Source organism: Gallinula chloropus, assembly GCF_964237585.1.
Source record: "Gallinula chloropus genome assembly, chromosome: 2".
Classification (NCBI taxonomy): Eukaryota; Metazoa; Chordata; class Aves; order Gruiformes; family Rallidae; genus Gallinula; species Gallinula chloropus.
Window position 1 is genome coordinate 26,731,578 of NC_140086.1, and position 20,835 is coordinate 26,752,412.

Sequence of the window (20,835 nt, forward strand, 5' to 3'; positions counted from 1 at the left end):
CCCACTTGAAATGCAGTGCTACCAGTTCTTTAGAATAACTTGATGTCCTCAGAGGATCTGGTGTGGTCCTTGGATTTTACCCAAGGAGGATAAAAAGGTATTTTGCTCTCTCGTAAGGTTTTTAATATCCATTATTTTTTAAACAGTGAGCTGTGGAATCGACTGATAAAAGATCAGTTCTTACACTGACATCTATAAGCTTTGAATCATACTAAAATTTATTTGGGTTTTGAGTTCAAATTATCAACCTGCGTTGCATCACACACAGGAAAAAAAGAAGGGAATTTTAAGTTAAATACCCATTTGCAATTATGGGTAAGATACTTCTGCATATATGCAGATATCCAGTGTGCATTCACCTGCATTTTCAATTACAGCTGAAGACTTTTACATTCTGTTGAGGTTCTTCTGTGTCGTGAAGTCTTACTGGCTTTTGTCACACCAACTAGACACATTTCAGCTACAAAACCAGTCATGGCACTGAGTATTTCTATAAGGTACCCTCTGTTAGTGTTTAGGTGGATTATTGTCGAATGTAGACACAGTATGACGTGTCACCACTAGGAAAGTTTGTACACAAGAGCATATGTAGGTCTTTGTGTGTTCCCTGGTTCGCACTTCAGGTGTTATCACTGTTATTAATCATTTGTCTTGCACTGTAAATGCACAAAGCACAATCTTTGTGCTAGGCAGTCCCTGTACTTAGTATTTCTAGGAGTCATTCAAGGTATGTTTCTATGTCATTAAAGTAATTGCTTTAAATTTGTTTTAGTTGATATGAGCGGTGTATGCATCAAGAATAGTGAGTTGGGATTTAAACACTTCTGTGGTCAGCCCTTGAATGGACGTTCAGATCTGGGTTTTCTCTTGTGAAATGCTGTTGACAATTGGAAGTGAGAATAGGCAATGTATTGTGTGTATTAATTATTATCAGTCACAGCTTGTGAATAAAAGAGGAGGAACAGAAAAATCGTGCATGAGGTGTAAGCCTTGGGGGGTGAATTACTAGAGGTGAAGAGAAAGACGGTGAAAGATGGTGAAAGGAACCACAAAAACGTCTTTTGACCTAGCAAAATGTCTGAAATAGCAACAAACAAAAAATCATTCCAGCAGGCCTTGCTTCATTTTCTTAACACCGTCTTTTGTCAAAGCTTGAAAGTTGAGGAGGGCTCATGTTGCCTTCAAATGATCTGAAATTACTCTTGAAGTATTTTTAGTAGCCTGTAAGAGCAGCGACAAGCTCCTTTACATGTTTTTTAAATGGTTATGTAGTAGTCATTAAAATTCCAGGGACCTGAAGGCTGCTTGGGGTGTGCGTAGCATGGTGCTCTGCATATCCCTTTGGTTTGGCAAAGGAATAGAGGAAACGTCAGATCCTTAGCCTGCTCTGACATCAGAGCAGCCAGAGGCAGCTGTGAAAAACTTCAGTGCAAATCATTTATGGTAAAGTTAAGACGACCAATTACTCTAGGATGACCATTGCTAATTTAAACAGGGAAATGGCACTGTTCAGATTGTTTTGTCACTCATAAAGGTTCCAGGCTTTTCCTTTGTGTAAATCTGATCAGAAAGTTATGTTGAAAACCACTCTTACAGCAAGGTTCATAAATAATAAATATTATCTCTTATTAATCCATATTTTAGCTTAACTCTGGCTTGTGGCAAGTTGCTTCCTCAGGGAGTGCAGGATTCTTTACAATAGAAGGTGATGAGCCGCAGTCCCCGAGGAATTAAATTGTGAAAACAATCTCAGTTTCGTACATGCTAATATAGATCTGTTATTCCCTTTCCACATCTATCACAACACATTTTAAATTGTGGCTGATCTTTTATGCAAATAGCTGTCTTATTAGACATCGCGGCTGTATGTGCTAATGTCTCCGTGGGTTTCCCGGGCGTTTGCTAGCTAACCATCAAAGCGCTGGAAATGAATGATGATTACTGCATCCCTTTGAAGAACAAAGGGGAGTCGAGGTTCTAGATGCGGGTGTCGGTGACACCGAGCCATGCGGGCAAGCGCAGGCATCTCAGTGGCGCGTATTAAGTCGGGAAATAATTTTTGCCTGCATTTTCTTCTTGTGTTTTATTGGCACTGCTAAAACTGCAAACATCTTTCACAGCTGACATTTTGTTGCAAAACATTAGTAGGCTATTGAAATTGCAAAAGGCAAGACAAAACAGTTTCTAACAGTGGCATAAAAAAGCCAAGAACTAGTTTTGCAGTGTAAAATGTATCTGTTATCTCCTCAAGTAGCTGAAAGTTCAGATGGTACTTATATTTTCCACTCTCATTATTCTGATGTGAACCTTATGTGAGAAATACAACTCAGTCGAGAGAATGGCTGGGAAATATAATAGAGGGGGAAAAAATCCCAGTGGATAACAGTTCACTGCTTATGTGTTTTACGTAAAATGGGGGTATTTTCTGAATTAAACTGAAGTAATGTATGGAAACATTACAACACTGTAATTGAGTTTCCAGTTCAGATTAAAAAACAATGGCAGTATTTTATACCTTGTTATTATTCCTGAATATCTTTTGAAAAGGTTGCTGATTTTTGAGTACTGGAGTTCATTTTATAGCCCATGTCCCACTGTTTAGTTTAAGGAGCCTGGTTCCATCTCTGTTGTTCTAGATTTGTCACTTGACATTAAATGCCAATAATTCTTACAGGGTAGATAAGAAGAAACTTTAAAATGTACGTATAACTGGTGGGATCATTCCTGCAGCTATACTTCAAACCTTGTTTGAAGCTCTAAAGGAAATAATGGTAGATGTTGAAGGTTGTGATGCAGACAGCAGTCCATTCGGCAGCGCCTTGGCATGTGTTTTGGCTCGTGGTTGGCATTGCAGTGCCTTCAAGGGCTGAATATCTCAGACAGCATGCCTTGGCAGAGCCTGGGGAAGTTTGTCGTGCTCTAGCACAGCTGGTTATGCCCAAGAGAAATGTAAAACTTGCAGATACTCCAAGGCTCAGTCTGCAGGCAGTTTGTGGCTACCTGGGATGGTTCAATTATCCCAGTGCCCTTGGCACTGTGCTTACTGAGGCCAGTTGGGAAAAGGCAGGTGTTGGCTGTTGTGTGTCTTCTGCCCTTGAAAGGCAAATCTGATGCTTGAGGAAGATGTCTGCTCTCACAACCGCCAGCATTTATGTTGGGATGCTTGTGTAATAAAGATGATCAAACAGTGGGTCTTGGTGTTGCTGTGATGAGTGATGTCTTTAGCCCAATCAAAACGTGTGAAAAGCAGTGTTTTGAGCAAGAATTGTGACTGTAAAAGCTAGGTGTTCTTTTGCTATGGAAAAGGAAGTGAAATGAGCATGTTTGTAGCAACTTACAGTATCTTTTGAGTAGAGCCCTGTGAGGGGATAGGTAAGAGACCATAAGGTTTTGCACATTGAATGGGTATACCAGGGGTTTGCTGGAACATTACTCAGGTGATACTTGTTCAGTTACATGGATGATGTGGGAGCACCACAGTACGGAGGAGAGCATCTCTGGATGAATGATAGTGCAGTTCCCTGTGCAGATCCAGTGGCACCTGCTTGCGCTGTGCAACGTGAGAAGCCCGTTCAAGGCTCAGGATGGTTGTTACCTAAGCACATTGAAGATGATTTAACTCTTGGTATTCTGGCTGAGAGGTGCAAAACGGGCACAAGCCCAGCTCTCACCTTCATTGTCTGCTTTCTTTTCATCGACAGACCTCTAAAGTCCATGAGGGGAAGGTATGAGAGTACGGGAACCCCATGTTTTAGTTATTTGTTGCTGGAGGGCTGTTTCTGCAGGTGGGCTTCCTCAGCAGTTACACCTGCAGATTCACACATGCCTAGCACTGCTGCAGGCTCCCGGCTGTCCTGTAAATGTGGTTCCCAACAATAGAAGCAGCTCTCAATACTCCATTCAGACCCTGGTTTACTAAAGAAAAAAATTATATAGGAATGTAATTCAATAGTACTAAATGCTGAATTACAGTGTAATCAGTTTAAATCCTTTTTTTTTTCTTATTTTTTTATTCAAACTAAGAGGCATTCTGTAATGCTAATAACCCATGCAATGGGGAAAAAGGTATGTTTAGAATTTATCTAATAGTCTTCAGAATAGTGATGATTAGCTCTAGTGTCTCATTGTACTCTGGGAAGGCTTATGTCTTTGTGTAAAATCACATAAATGTTGCTTGTTACAGTTTTTTTCTGATGTTATAAGTCATTGATTTCCTTAGTAACTTATTTAGGAATAAAGCTTTTTTTCTTTTTCTTTTTTTTTTCTGATACAGTGATTTTTGGATTGGAAACGATGGGTAGAAAGGATGCCTCTACAGCAAGGACTCCTGTTGATCAGTACAGGAAACAAATAGGTAAGAGATATGAAGAAAAGTTTGTATGCTAAAAAAACCCCCAAACAAATCTGGTTTTCTTCAGCTAGAGCAGTTACTGTAGCAAAATATATTATTCCTCTTCAAAACCCTTTGTTTTCCTTGCAAGCACTTCAAAATAATGCACACTCCAGGGAAACTTTTTATGTGCTCTGGACTAATTCATTCAGCAAAACCTTTTTTGAAGACAGTGTTTTGAGTAACTTGAAAAAGTCCATGTTCTCAGTTTAGAAATACTGGGGAAATGCTGCTGCGTAGCAGCTCTGTGATGTTTCTGAACTCATGGAAGTTTCCTGATTTTCCTGGTTGTCTCCAGCTTAAAATATAGACATTTCTAACAAAATATTCTTCCCACTTTGTAACAATTACAGACCTTAACATTGGATAACTGCATTTATTCTCACACTAATGGAATACTTTTAACCTGTTAATTGCTTATTTTCCAAGGTCTTTTCCTGTTCTTACCCATTGTATGTATTTATAGGTAACATGTATACAAAGCATGCGCTTGAATACACATAAATGCACGTGTACATTCACACAGATACCTATATAGCAGACTCAAATCCCTATTTCTTTGCTTAAATGCAAAGGTAAGTGATTTGGAATCCATATATGAGGATTCTGTCCCTCTAGGTATTAAATAATATTCTAAAACTGACACAATATTTTAAAAGTATGTATATAAAATGCAGTACCTTAATCTATACTAAGTTATTTAAGTAAATGGCTTTGTTTTTCAGTTGCTAAGCACCCACATCTGTGCTTAAATATGCATAAAAATACCAAGTGTTTGGGAAAAAAAAAGGCTGTTTGTAATATATATTCTCATAGTAAAAGAGCTGGGGGTACGTGAACAATCTTATTTTTATCATGTCTTAATTTTTTTAGTGCTGACTTATTATTTTAATATAACTTTTAATGGTCTTTTATACAGTAAGGGACTATTTTGTAGTTTATTTGTTTTAGATAGCTGTGAAATGCTCTGCATTTCCTACTCTTGGGTGCTTTGTGTAGCTGGTTTCCTTGGTTCGTTCTCTGAGATAGCACCATGGCTGAAAAACAAAGCAGCTGTACTGGAAAAATGTTTAAATAGATGGGCTCTCTGCTTTTGTGCAGTTTAGGTTTTGCGTAGAAAACCTTGCCAGAAAAATATTATCCAGCAGAAGATGACACCACAAATACTTCACTCTAATGGGTTTGGTGAGAAGTGGGAGCCCTGCAGCTCATCTTCGGGACAACTCGTCCCGTGTAACTGTGTGTGCAGAGAGAGCATGATTGCACCAGCTTTCCTGCGTTTTCTCTGTGCGGTTTTCACTGGGGCCACTTCTTTTTCAGCCACCTCCTTTAGGGTTGCTTTTCATCCTTTTGTGAGCACCTTCAGGTGACCATGGTTGGAGTATTTTTTGGAAGTCTTCTGCAGGGTGATAGAGACTGCTAATCTTCAGTGGGATCCCTGGAGAGCAGGCTGGGTTGCTGGAGGACCAGAGCAGGGTGAAGCTGCATCTAAGTACGAGACTCACAAAATTACCTCCTGCTCTTCCATAGTTTAGGCTTTTTCTTGCACGTTACTGCCCCATGGCAGCACAGTTGCACGTCTCACACCTATAAGATGCCAGGGTTGATCAACTATGCCTGGAAAGGGGGAGGAAACCGGTGCTGTAGCAATGGGGTGGGAGGATTTGTATCAGGGCCCCGCACTCAGAGGGATGCTGTTATGTAGCTGACTCTCTGTTTTTGGGCTAGCATGTTGTCTGAAGGGTTTGGCACCTTACCTGTTATACGATGCAGCACCGTGATCCATTGGGTACTGCAAAGTACAGTGTCTGAGGGGGCTCCTAAGAGGCTCGTTTTCCTGAGATGCGATGGGTCGCTCTGAACTTGGCAAGAGCAAACCTTCAAAATTATCGCAGGGAAGAATCTCACACTGGCAGGCAAATAAACTTTGTAACCTAGGAGGTGTTTCTGTGATTGTAGTATTCCTTAGAGGACAGAGCAATAGCTAAAATAGACTATCCACTGCCTTTTGCTCTGGTGATGGTTGTTTCAGCTCCCACTCTGGTCATTCACTGACATAGCCAAAGAGTTTGTCAATGGAAATTATTTCCCTCATCTCACCAGTGATCTTAATGAATGTGAGAGGGAGGAGTTGAAAATTTATGGATACTGTTTTACACTTTAATGTTGTTGGCATGTTTGATTTTTACGTATAAGCATTTCGGGCTAACTGTAGGCCTGGTAACTGAGCTCAGTGGAGCTATGCCTCTAGTCTCGTGCTTTCAGGTGTATTATAGAACAAATAGGTGAGTGTTGACAAATATTGTCCAATAAAGCTCTTTACTTGAGGTAACGAATATGGAAATCTTTCTGTTCTTTGCCATTACATCTTAATATTTTTTCTTACATAGTTTTGAATAAGTGATGATAATTCAGCTGTTTATCATGGGATGGTTGAGGTTGGCAGGGACTCTAGAGGTCACCTGGTCCAACCATGCTGTTCAAGGATGGCCACCTACAGTCAGTTGCTCAGGACCTTTTGGATGTCTTCAAGGAGGGAGACTCCTCCACAACCTCTCTGGGCAACCTGCTTCTCTGTTTGACCACCCTCAAAGTAAAAAGTTTTTTTAAAATATATTTTAATGGAATGTCCTATGTTTCAGTGTCTGATCATTGCCTCTGGTCCTGTCACTGGGCACCAGTGAAAAGAGCCTGGTTCTGTTCTCTGCACCTTCCCTTCAGGTATTTAAATATATTGGTGAGGTCTCTCCTGGACTGTCTCTTCCTCTGAGTAAACTCTCAGCCTTCCCTCGTAGGAGAGATGCTCCAGATACTTAGTTTCATCTCCTCTTGATCTAATTTTTCATCATTTGATTTCATTCAAGTACTTATTGAAAATTATACAGGAAGAATTTCAATTTTGTCTTAAAATGCATTAATCAAATAAGTCCTATATTTGGCAGCTTAATTCTTTGGCAGAGATGGTTTAATATGAGACTGTTCAGGAGAAGACCTCCCGGAATACAGATCACAGTCATGCTCTAGGACTGTGTAGTTTATGGGAGGGTTGTTCTTGTTTGTAGAAGAGAGAGAAGAGGCTCATCTGTTAGGGAGATAGATGTTTGATCACCCTTTCCCAAGCAGGTTATATTCTAGAACCAGTAGGTGAAGGGAAAACTGCATGGGGCCTGTCTTTAAAACAATTAATTTCTCAAAACCATTTAAAGTTTTAAATGCATGCTTGGACTGGATGTGGTCCTTCCTTTCCAAGTGTTTGGTATCTATGGATTCTTGAAAACGTTATGATGGGTGCTGGCTGAACAGCTATCTCTTGCTGACTGATGGTGCGGTGTTATTTTTTTAGCTCACAATTTAATGTTTTCTAGCCGTGCTGGTTAGAAGGTAACCAGATTGAAACATTTTTAATACCTTTTTTGTTTGATGGAAAATGGCAGTCTTCAAGGAACAACATGTCACAAAGTCACGTCAACTTCAACACAATTTTCAGTTAGATGTTTAGTGGAGTAATTTGAAATAAAAGCAGATTTCTAATTTCGTTTTGTTCCAAGCTTTCTGTTTTGTTCTGAGTTCCCATACGGCACACCACATGTTTGCCCTGTGCCACGGTTCAAGTTCATGTTGATCACTTCAGTTCAGCCATTTGCCTTTTCCTCTCTTCCCTGAGCTCGGGATTGCTCGTGCCGTGTGTGCCGCTGTGCCGTTAGCAGTTGCTGTTTGCTTCAGTAGCATTTTCAGAGGATTCCCCCGGCATAGAGATTGATATTGCTCTTCTCTGTCAGCTGGCTTTCAGCCATCTCTCCTGCCACCAGCCAAAATTTGTCTGTAGTGTCTCTTGTTCAGCAAGTGCTCCGGTATCTGACAGCGGCGCTGCCTTTTCCGTGGGGAGCAGAGGCAGCCTTCCAGTTACCAGACCAAACTGGCACTGGCTTCATGAAGACTGTCCCCAAGTGGGACAGGGAACAACAGCAGCAACCTTTTCAAACTGGCTTAGGCTGTGCCTGGAGGAGAGCGGATGGCACTCCCTGTTCAGTTCCCCGTGAGCAGCTGAGGCTCTGGGGTAGGCATGAGGGAAAGTAATTTTAAAGCTCTTTATTTAGCTCTCTCTCACATACCCGAACATATACCTGTAGCAGCAAAAATGGGGTGACTCCTCGGCATAGCATTTCCTTCTCACTGCTGCTGTTTGTGCTGCTGTGCCTAATTTGCTGGGATCGGAGGAAAGGTGTGAGCAGTATGCATCTTTCTGCATTTATGCAGCTTTGCTCTGCAAATGCTGTGTAAATAGCAACAGGTTTTGCACCATATTTGCTTTGTTTACTGTTATGTGTGCTTTAAGTTCCCAGAACAATTCCACATGTATATTTTCCATCCTTCTTCATCTGGTGTGTCGCTTACTCGGCATAGAAGCCGTAGGATTTGTGGGTAGTGTTCATGACTCGTGTGATTCTGGGATCCTAAGCAGGCATACTGAGAGGATTATAGCATAACTAAAACCTGGTCTACAAATCAGGAATAGACATACTTTTGGCTCCCATTACTATTGTGTTGCTGTAGCATAATTTTTCATGAGAAGAGGTTGTTTGCCAATCGTTCAACCTCCAATTTGTAGACTCAAAGGTCTGCTTATTGTCTGCTCTGTATCTTCTGACTTGCCAGCTTGATCCTTTAGGGGCTGGAGTTTATATAGGCATAGCCTGGGGATCTCTGGAGTAAACAAAGCTCCTCACATTCCCTGGAAAGGAGTAAAAATTATGAATGAAAATAAATTGTATTTTTGTTTTGGAAAGCACAAGGTAGCCAGGCTGAGCACTGTGGCTAGGTGTTGGAGGTGGTGCTTGTTGGCATAGCAGACACAAAGCAATGGAGTGGTGAAGGGGACAAGATGGGCATCCTGAGACCTCAGGCTCTGTTGCACCCCAGCCTCCTGCGCGGAGTAGCTCAGCTGTCAGCTGGGCGATGGCAAAGGAAAGCAGTGGCAGTCTCACAAACCAGGAGTCATTTCTGGTAATATGCTTGCACTGATGATAGGAGGAATAGACCTTGGTGGGATGGATGGATGGATGGATGGATGGATGGATGGATGGATGGATGGATGGATGGATGGATGGAGACTAGTGGCAGCAAGAACATCTCAGGTGTTCCCACCTCTGGCTACCAGCTCAGTCATAAGCACAGACTCGTTGCCTCCCTGTCTCCAGAGGGAAGTCCTTATTGTGGCAGACTGCGATCTCCATCTCCCTACGGCTAAAATAAGTGTCTGTACTCTCTACTACCTCACTTTTTTCTCTGTTTCCCATTACTGTTCTCTATCTTTTTTAAGAGTTAATGTCCTTCCACCTTCCTTATCCTGAGTAGTGCCATTACATACTCACATCAAATTGGCCACTCACAGTATTCCTTTTCAGCTCAAAGAAGGGAAAAATGTTACATTTTGTTACTTTCTTCTGAAATATATTATATACTTTGAAGTGAAATGTGATTGTTTTATTTTGTTTTGGATCAGGGAATGTTTATCAGCATAAAAACTTTAGATTTCATTTCTGAAACAACAGCACTAACAGCACAAAAAAATGTTTTGACTAAATTTGTGCTGGAAGTTTCAAAATTGCACCATTTGTCGCAAAAGAGGAATCCCTGTGTCTTTTCTCTGTTAAGAAATGGAACAGGACCAGAAGGCAGCATTTGCATCATCAGGATTGCTCTCCACTGTCACAAGCAAGGATGTAGCAGAACTGATGTCAATGGAATGAAAACTCTCCAATCTATTTTTTAATTAGTCATCTTTTTTTTTCCCCTATATTTGATGTCAGTCACCTATTTATAGAAGGAATGGTAGGAAAGGGAAAAGTACAGAAACAAATACTTGCTATTTTAAGTTGAGACAAAAAGAAGAGAGATCTCTGCTGGTATTTATTTAAAGTGTAAAAGCAACTGAAGAAATAGGCAGTTCCAGTGCACGGTGTGCCCCTTTTCTTTTCCTTGCATATGGAAGATTACATTTACTCTCTTGAACTTTTCTAATAAAACTGTACTATTAAGCACGTAATAAAGAGAAGGGGGGTGGGAGGGAAACCCTTCTTTTGCTATTATGTGTGACTGTTGGCAAGTTTGGGAATCTTTTCCTATGCTGAGTCTCATACTTCACAGTGATACGCAATGGATACCGTGTGTAATCCCTTTTCTTTTGTTTGAGGGGGGGGAGGTTTTATGAAGAATTACTTTCTTTGTCACAAAAATTGAACTAGATGTTTTGGTCAGTGGTTGCTGTTTTGATTTCAGGTTTGTGCCAGTGGCATCACTTTTTGGAAACTAAAGCAGGAACAGCTGAAGAAAAAACACTGTGGTGAAGTGAAGCCTAGTCTGGCTGTACTAATTTAATCCACATTTGTGACGATTGGGATGTTTTAAAATATGTTCTGTGAAGGCTGATGATGGATTTTAAGCACATACAGCATGCGATTACTTATTTTTTAAAGTCCAAAGCAGTAAAGCTATATTTTACTGCCTTGGCTTAGAGCATAAAAGGTGATGGTCGATCTGGATATGTACTTATGTTTGTGTGGATATTATTTAGTTTTCATTTGCCTGGCAGACACAGCCCCAGCCTGAGCAGAGACAGGAGGGAGGGCCTGCAGAGACAGGGGTGGGGGAGCTATGGGACTGTGTACACACACCATGCAGAGATGCTACGGAGGAAGGTGGTGTGTCTAACCCCTGGCTCCCATCCTTCCCTCACCAGAGCAAGAGCCTACAGTTTCTTTGAACTTATTTGATTATACTACTTTTACTGTACGTTTATACTACATTTGAGTAGTACTTATATACAGATGGAGACTCATAGTCTGCTCTTATTTTAATCTCATCAACAATATCACCATTTCACTTGGTGGAGTCGCTACGAATCTTTTTGTAGGTGTAAATGAGAGTGAAATTTGACACACTGTTTCCAGTTGCTGAACTGCGTTTCAGCATGGTGTTACTTCAAGCACTTGCAGTTCTTGTAGTGTATCTGGTGTCTACAGGGCATCTTGCAGTGATGCATATTTGTGCTTCTACTTGGCCTCAAGCTTCTGATCCTTTTTTCAATGGGTTCATTTCTGCAGTCAAAAAAATCAATGTAAAACAACCTCTTTGCATCCTCTCCAAAATACATAAATACATAATAGACACATAAGTATGTATGTATTACATTCAGAGGCACAGCAGTTTAACATTTTTGGAAATTCTTTCACCAGGCTTTAAAAATCTTAGCTCATATGTGTGAAGGGTGGCCTTCAAAGTAGTCACATCTCAACGTGAATGTGTAAATCTAACTTTAGACACCCATTTCTGTAAAATCTCAGACACAATTTTTCTGTGTATACAGTCTTCATATATGTGCATGTGGTACATGGGCTTATGTTTCTGTGTTATGTCAATATAAATGTGGGGCAGTGAACTGCAAATGTGATTTCCTCTTACTTCATCACAGGGCAGGAATACAGAAGGCATAAGAATGGAATGCCCAGTGCACATGCATCTATCAACATGTGCTTGGTAGATGTTTAAGGTGGACATGATGTGACTGTGTTTCTTCAGTTCCAACAAATGCAGTAAGCTTTGTCCAGCCGTTCTCCTGCAGTGGAAGAGGGCAGTCTGTTAAAGGGCCGCTGCATCTCCACTGCCTGGACTAGCAGAAATGAAGGCAGCAGGGAGTCTGGAAAGCATTGCAGGGGGTACTGGTCTAAGTCATAGAGGCCCCTTGGCTCAATTAGAGACTTAACTGAAAGTAGTTTTGTATGTCATGTGTCAGGATGTGACCAAGTGCATTATGTAGTTCAGCAGGTATTGCACCTATTTATGACCTTAAAAAATGTGTTAGGTGTCTGTGATCAGGGTAAGCATGATCACAGCACAGTCATCTGGCTTTTGTAAATGAATTTATTCACATTGGAAATTGCTAACATGCAGTCCATTAATTGCATGATTTCAGGGATTTCTGTAACTGATTTGTATTTAATATATTTTTTTCCAGTGGAAGCTTTTGTGTCTATTATGCCTTATTTTGGAAGAAAGTTAGGAACTGGCTACATTGTGGTTTTCAAGGTCTTGAACTATTTATGGGATTGTCTGCTAGGCCCTATGTATTACTTGCAGGCTTTGAGTGTTGGATGGAAAATGAAGTAACAAGGCAGTGGGAGAAGGATCTTAGTAAGCTCAAACTGCTAGAATGAAAATATAAAAAGGCAGTTGCTTATTTTGAATTACAGTTACAGCAATTGCAAGCATCATGTGGGTAGCTTTTGCTTTTACTCAATGGTAAAGGCTGATTAAAAATAAGCACAATTGGAAGTATTCACACACTTGAAGTTATTTTGAGATGTTTCATTTGTGTAGCAGTTGGATCGGTATGGCAAAGCACGGTGAAGTGAACAGAGAGCTCCACAATAAGAAGTAGAATGTGGGAAATTGAATACTCTACCCTGATTGAGTGTACTGGGCGCAGTTAATAAATTTACAGATAGTGGAAAGCAAGTCACAAATATGTTGTTTAATCTCTGAAATGTTTTTCTTGAAATTTGCTCCTTCTTATCATCCCAGCTACATAGATAACTCTATTTACCATGGGACCACCTGAGTGAGTTTTGCTGTGCTGAGCTATTGGTACTGTTTTAAAATAATCCATATATTAAATAATATTTTCAAGAGTTTTGTCTGCCTGTTAAATAGGAAAGGCGTGGAAAAAGCCTGCCTTTTCCGTGGTTTATTTTTGTGAATATCTTATCATTATCACCATACCTACATTGGTGCTGTAAGAATTGTAACAATACTGTTATCCTTGATTCTGATATTTAGTTTATCATTAATAAAGTAACAGTAATGTTAGAATGCATGGGTTGGGGTTTTTTTTTGTTAGAATTAATTTTCCTATAGCATTTTAACTGAATACCTGTGGGCTTTCTTGCTCATAAGAATTGGGGTTTGGATGATCTAGGGTGTGATAGGTAATAGGATTTGACAGAGCTCGTCACTAAATCACTTGCTCAGGTTCAGCCTAGGTGATAGTCATGGGAAGATGGTAACTGCCTGGCAGATGTTGGGTGGCATTTATGATGCGATGTTTGTGCATTCAGTTCCTAGTGGAGAAGTGTTGAAAAACATCATTATTTGTTGGCAGTCAAAACAGACAGGAGCTGGATAATGAACTAGCATATGGAGTGAAACAGTGTCTCAGCATTAGACATGGTCCCTTCAGCTCAAGGTTACGGCATACTGATGAGAGCGTGGCCTAGATTCACTGAAGCTGTTGTGAATAAGCCTGAACTTGGAGGGTGCGTTGAATCCCTGAGCTCCGGACTTCTTGAGCATAGTGCTCGTGTTGACCTGCCTTTTAGTAGTGCTGGCTGGCCACGATGCTGTGTATTATGGCAGTGCATCTCCTGTATTAAATTTGGCTTGCACCTAACCAGTTCACAGCACAGGTACAATGAGTGTGCAGTTGCTTGTGCAGACCTGTCCTGAGGGACCTTCATTCACTGTCCCTGAAGAGCTGGAAGAAGTTTTAAGTTAAAGTAGAATACAGGTGGGACCTCCTAGGAATTCTGCAGGTGTTGAATGGGGATGTGTGAGAATCACTTCTGCAGGCTTTGTCTCAGTTTGGGCTGAGATGTCTGCACTTGTAGGTTACACAAGCCTGGTACTGCTTTCTGGCACAGGGGCCAGAGGGCATTGAATGACCATGACCATACTGTTAAGTTCTTTTATCCCTAAAACAGAGTGGCTGCTTGCAAACTGCTTATTGAAGATTGTTCTGGGACTATGCTGAGTCTTGAGTCACGAGTAGGAATTACTTGGGAGAGGGCTGTGTTGGGCACAAAGTGTACCAGGGACTGTTGTAACAATTGGAGCATGCAGACCACTGAATTCCCGTTCCTGTTGGTGTTGTATAATATACTGGCACACCTGCAAACAGGTAGCCAGAGGGTGCAGTTTGACATTGCAGTGACCTTTCACAACACCTACCTCTCTCTACTTGTTCTCTCCCCATGTCCCAGTGTATACCATCCAGTGGAATGGTATGGTTGGTTGTCTACCTTTTTGATCCACCTTGAAGAAAAAGATGGGCAGCTTTTCAGTTGGGTCAGTTCCCTGGTCTGCTCCATCGCCTGACTGTGTGCAGAAACTGAGCTAATATGCATTAAAGAGCAGCATGACACGCTGCAAGGACTGAAGTGTGTGGCAAAACTCAGGCCAACGTGCACCATAAGCCAGTATTGCAGTCGAACATATGGCAGAGCCAAGCCACACCTCGAGTGAATCTAGAAAGAGGCTTTTTTCTGTATAATATGCAAATTAAACAGATTAGGAAGCATAAGAAGGATTTGCTTCCTATGCAGGCTTCCCTCAACTTCTTAGAATCGCTTTTGATTTCAGTCCAATGGCCTCTGAAGGTCAGATCAGTCTTACTGGCTAAATTACTTTGTGAATAATAACTACAGCAGTTTAAACACGTGTATTTGTAGAGGTGTTTTACACTGTCTGCAGTGAACAAGGATGTTGTCTTCCATATGTGTGGAAGGCAGAGCAAGCCCTGAATGCAGTTCTTTTGGCACAGACTTTTCTGTGAATGTTCAGGTATGGTACAGTGTATTTTGCCTACCAAACATTAGAAGGAAGTGGGGTGACTAGAAAAGATAGGCTGTGATCCTCTGTCCTTTCTGGAGTAGATGGGGGCTGTGCAAACTAGAATGAATTGCACAGGAGGCAACATTGAATAAATTGCAAATCAAATAGAACTGAAGGTACAATCCTTAACATACTTGGTAGTGTGAAGTGTCTCAGAAAATCAACCTGTGAAGTACAATACCAGATGGAAACGATTGGTAGAGTTACAAGAAAGTCAGACTCATGTCTGCAACGCGGGAGGCTCCGTGTATCTTGATAGGCGGCTTGGAAAACCACAGGCCCCATAGTATATATTCCATGGAAGAGTTGCTGTCCAAATGGCTTAATGGAAAAAGCAAATACGACCTGTTGTGTTTGTGTAGAGAAAACTATCAAATTCTAATAAGTAATTGTCATGAAAAAGACAGAGAGAGAAGTGCTTTGATGTACTCTTCAGAGAGGGAGAATAAAGTATTTTGGCTGTGGCAAAAGCAGAAAAATGTAGTCCACAGAGGACTGTCTTCCCCATCTTACTTCTATCACTGCTTAAAAATAAATAAATAAACTAAAAAGCACAGTACAGTGTCAGCTTTTTTACTTTAACCAGCTATATTTCAGGTAATTTTTCATCCTAAGAGAAACACTTCCTACAGTCAAGAGACCGTGAGTAGGAAGGTTGGATTTTATAGCGGTGGAAATTTGGGACAGGTATCACACTACTGAATTTCACAGAGTTATTTCAGATGCTCATCCTTTTACCTGGGACCAAAATCCAATCCATAAGTGTGAAGATAAAACGAATAACATTTAGATACTGGAAAGGCTTGTTATGTTTCTTCATGATTTGTTTATTCTCTGTTGTCAAAATACTATCAAAGAACCATGCACGTTGCTAACTCAGTAAAAATTTTGGAGAAGTCCTGCAAGGAAGGGGGCTGAACACCAGTACAAGTTGCCCAGAGAAGTTTTGGCTCTCTGTACAAAGACCAGAGCCATGTGATCTAAATTCGAAGGTAGCCTCTGGTTAGACTAGGTAATCTCCAGAGGTCCCTTCCATCCTGAATTATTCTGATATTCTCTGTCATTATTCACATTTGTTTCTGAAATGCTGTGAATATATTCTGGCAGTATCTTGACTGGATGGTCATACTCAAAGATTTGCAGTCAACTGATGTCCGAGTGGAGACTAGTTACAAGTGGCATTCCTCAGGGGTCAGTATTGGAACTGATGCTGTTGAACGTGTTTGTCAGCATAAGGGCAGGAGAGTGAGTGCATGCTCTGCAGGTTTGCTGATGACACTGAGCTGTGTGTTGTGATTGACATGCTGGAGGGAGGGAATGCCATCCAGAGGGACCTTGACAGGCTTGCGAGATGGGCCTGTGTGAACTGCATGAAGTTCAACAAGGCCAAGTGCAAGGTCCTGTATATGGGTCAGGGCAATTTCAAGCACAACTACAGGCTGGCTGGAGGATGGATTGAGAGCAGCCCTGAGAAGAAAGACTTTGTGGTGGTGAATGAAAAGAAAACCTCAACTAAACTGTCCATGTGCTCTTACAGCCCAGAAAGCCAACTGTATCCTTGGCTGCATCAAAAACAGCATGACCAGTGGGTCAAGGGAGGTGATTCTGCCCCTCTGCTCTCATTCTGAAGAGAGCAGAGAACCTACATGGAGTACTGTGTCCAGATCTGGGGTCTCCAGTACAAGAAAGACATAGACCTGTTGGAGTGAGTCCAGAGGAGAGCCACAAGGAGGATCAGTACCTCCCCTAAGAGGACAGTTGGTGTTGTTCAGCCTGGAGAAGAGAAGGCTCTGGAGAGACCTTAGAGCTGCCTTCCAGTACCTAAAGGGTCCTGTAGGGAAGCTGGAGAGGGACTGTTTACAAGAGCATATGGTGATAGCAGAAGGGGTCGTGGCTTTAAGCTTAAGGAAGGTGGATTTAGGTTAGACACTATGAAGAAATTCTTCCCTGTGAGGTTGGTGAGGCCCTGGTACAGGTTTCCCAGAGAAGCTGTGGCTGCCCCATCCCTGGCAGTGTCCAAGGCCAGGTTGGATGGGGCTTTGGGCAGTGTGGTCTAGTGAAGGCTGTCCCTACCCATGGTGGGAGGGTTGGAACTAGATGATCCCTGAGGCTCTTTCCAACCCAAACCAGTGCGTGGTTCTATGATGACTGAGAAGAGCCTTGTTTTTTCACAGCTGAACACAAACTAAGATAAATATGATTACTCTTAGTGAATGTTTTAGGAGTGAACAATTGGAAAAGACAGCAGTCCTTATATATCCAGTCTGTAACTGCTTCTAAATTGTCTGTAAAGAAACATGGCTGGAACTTAGAAGGAAGTATCTTACCAATAGGAGATTGAGCTTGAGTAATGTCCTACTTACAGTGCTAAAGGAAAAAAAAAAAGAAAAGCCCAGAGCTTTAACTTGTTTTCCAAGTGATCATTTTCTATAATCAGTTTTGAACAAAACCGAATTCTATGGGTGTCTGCACTAACAGAGTACTGGATTTCAGTAGTTCACCAAGTCCTTCCTAGTCATATGTTCCATATGGACAAAGTTTCACTGTGAAGTGGAGCAGCTTTCTGATATATTTATAGCTAGAAAATGCATTTGGAAGGATTATCATAACTTTCTGACTGTAGTTTTACTTGTAGAAAAATTAATACTGAGTATTTTCACCAAAATCAAGATTTCAGGGGAAGTGAAAACATAATCTTGAATTTCACAGGCTTTTTCCTTTCTGTTGAATACGAAATATAAGCTAAATGGAGAGAGATGAGGCAAAAGGGGCAGATTTTGATAGTAACACTAACCTTTGTTTTTCAGTGCCAGTGCTTTCAACATAACGTGGTGAAACTACCAAAATATTTCCACAGCATAGTTTCTCCTGTTTGTTTTGAATCTTCTTTTGTGTGTAGTCGTGGGTGGTTGGTTTTGTTGGGTTTTTCAGTAAACTGCTGGGTGCACATTTGTTGTTGCTGCTCTTTTTGCTCTGTGTATTGTAGAAGGGCACTATTTAGCAGTCTAGTAGTCGGTGTGCAGATTCTTGGAGGAACCCCCATTGTACACCTGACAGGACGTTCCTGTGTCACCCCTTGCCCTAGCTATTGTTGCAGCATGTCCCATTGGTAGGAATAGGATGTGAATCAGGCATTCTTGTAATCAAAAAATGTCAATGGGAAAGTAAAAAGTGGTTCATGCTAAGTACTTCTACCAGTTACCCCATCTCCACGGTCAGAAGAGTGAAGCACATGGTATTTGCAGATAGAAGAATAAAGTAAGACTATTGCCGTATTTTATTTACCTCATCAAATCTCTGGACTTTTCCTACCCCCCCCCCCCCCCCAAAAAAAAAAAAATAAGTAGGCTCTTATCTAGGTCAGCTTGCATATTTGATGAATCAAAATATGAATGTCTTGTCCAGGGTCATACCCAAAGCTTGTGGCTGAGGGAGGAAAAGATACTCTGGTTCTCGTCTTTCACCCCAGCCACAAATCCGCTTTCCATCTTCCATTGGTCCCTTGCCTCATTTAGCACACCTCACACCACTTGATCAATGAGTCTTACCATCCATATTTACTTACCTACTGAAGGAGGAAGAGGCTTCTGAGCAGCATAGATTATAAAATCATTAACAAATCATAAAATTCTGTATTTTGGAATATAAGTTAGGAGCAGACTTCTTTATATTTTCTTGATTTTTCAGTGCCTGCCTTTGAACTTGCTAGTAGATGTGTCTGTATGAAAAATACAGTTGGGTGCCTATAAAGATTTTTCCTATGATATTCCTATAGAGAAAAACAATTAAAAATAAAGCACTAGCATCCCAGAGTGAATTTTCCGTGAGTTTTTCCATACCCTGTAGCCCTTTTATTGTAAGAAAAAAAATATTGATTAGTACACGAGCATTAAATTATTATTGTATTTCTGCCACATCTTTGGATTTTGCACCAAAAGAATTAGGAAGTAACTTGGTGTAAATCTTTGTTTCATGCATGTTTCACTCAAATGGTAGTTGCAGTAATTTTGTTTTAATAATTTAGTGTTCTCTATTCTGCATATGCAAAGTCCCTTTGCTAAATTCTTACAACCTGACATAATCAGATCCACTGGCTTTTTCTTGGATCTAGGAAAAGTATGTCTGTCGCAAGGACTGTGTTGCTATTGCAAGTGGAGTTGTGTCTCTTCTTCTGAGGAAATGAACTTTGAAAAAACAGGCCAGAGGGAGGGAGGGAGCGTGGCTTTGTTCTGTTCTGTGTTTCTGCATCTATCCACAAAAGGAGACATGCAGAAAAATGATACACTCTGAATATGAGACAAACCTCTAGGTTGTGAGGAACTGAAAAATGTCCCTGGAAAAGAAATGCATTGACTGTGTTTCACTCTGCATGTGATGCTTAATGTGGCCTTTCTGGTATGTTTAAAGAACAGAATCAATCAGAGCGAGAAATGTTAATAGAGAACTGTTCAGGTAGCTTACAAATAACCTCCCTCATCTGTCCTGAGTGATGCCCGTCCTGTCTGTTGGGAGACGATCACCATGGGAGGTGGGGGATTTTCTCTGCTGATGCTGCACATCAGGACTTTCCTGCAGACCAAATCACTGGTCACCTAATGGTGCATGGCTGAAGTTCAGAGCCCTGTATTGCATGCTACACCACACTAAATGGCTCTACAGCAAGGGACTTCTTCAGCAAGGGAAGACTGAGTGGGGAGCGGGGTTATGTAGGACCTTTGTGGTCAGAGCAGTGCCCATATAAACAGTTTGTGAGGAAGCAGCATAGCTAAATGTTACTTTTCTGTTTAATTCTGTTTAATTTCGTATGCTTTTAATTCCAGAAACTGAAATTGCTTTGTGCATGGGTTTATAAATATTTAACACACATTTTTAATGAATAAGAAATTGACTTTAAGGGTCAGTTGCACATTCGGTTACTTTTTCAGGTACTTTTTTTTAATTGTTTCTCATTATATTTGTAAATGTAATCTTAAAATCTTTAAAAATAAATTAATATAGGCCATCAGAGAATCATCTCTATTAGATAACACTCATGAGTGTTTTTCACTTCTATTGCACCATTAGACCACGATCTCAGAGTTTTTGATGAGTAACAAAGTCTTGCAAGAAAAAGAGATTTCCCAAGGTCATACAGCAATTCTATGGAAGATTCAGGAACAGAAAATAACTCCATGCTTTATCTGCTCTAATCAAATAGTTTTCCAGATGGTAGACTATTTTCCTCAATAGTTTCTCCAGCTTTTGTGTGTTTTCCACAAGAGGTGGCATACTTAAAAGATCAGCTTGTGGGATAAAGGTTTGGAAAAAAATGATGCTGGGAGCAATCCTTTTTTTGTTGAGTAAATTGCCCTAATACACATCTTTCACTATTTCAATTGTTTTATAATACAGTCATGTTCAAAATAGGGCTATTACTGGAACCAACTGACTTTATTCATTAAAACGTCAGCAGAGCCCCGCTGCTTGTGTGAACGATGAAATAAAATCAAAAGGTCTCAGATAAACTCATTCCCATCACTCTTATGGCAAAGAGATTGGAAAAATACAGCATTTAAGTTACCTGACAAATGCATACACCTGAAGAGAAGATGTGAAGTAAAACCTAGCTATTCTTCATTATATATTGAAGACTGCAGTATTTGTGAGTGGTCCCAGGCATTCACCTGTACTGCAGCAAGTCCAGTCCTGAAGTCAGGAGTAAGATGTCATTATTTTGCATGCTTTAATACACTACGTGCATACACATCTAATGAGCCTTCAGAAAGGAAGTAGAGGCTAGG

At 40.8% G+C, this 20,835-nt stretch overlaps 1 protein-coding gene across 1 annotated transcript in view; it reads left to right on the forward strand.

Moving 5' to 3' along the window:
- Window positions 1-4,293: 4,293 nt before the first annotated feature.
- Window positions 4,294-20,835, forward strand: part of TRIQK (triple QxxK/R motif containing) — a gene marked incomplete at both ends in the record, with an annotated part of 41,301 nt that continues 24,759 nt past the window's right edge. Inside the window, one exon of the mRNA XM_084280228.1 lies at window positions 4,294-4,354. Coding sequence (XP_084136354.1) covers window positions 4,294-4,354 — 61 coding nt within the window. The remainder of the gene's footprint in view (window positions 4,355-20,835) is intronic.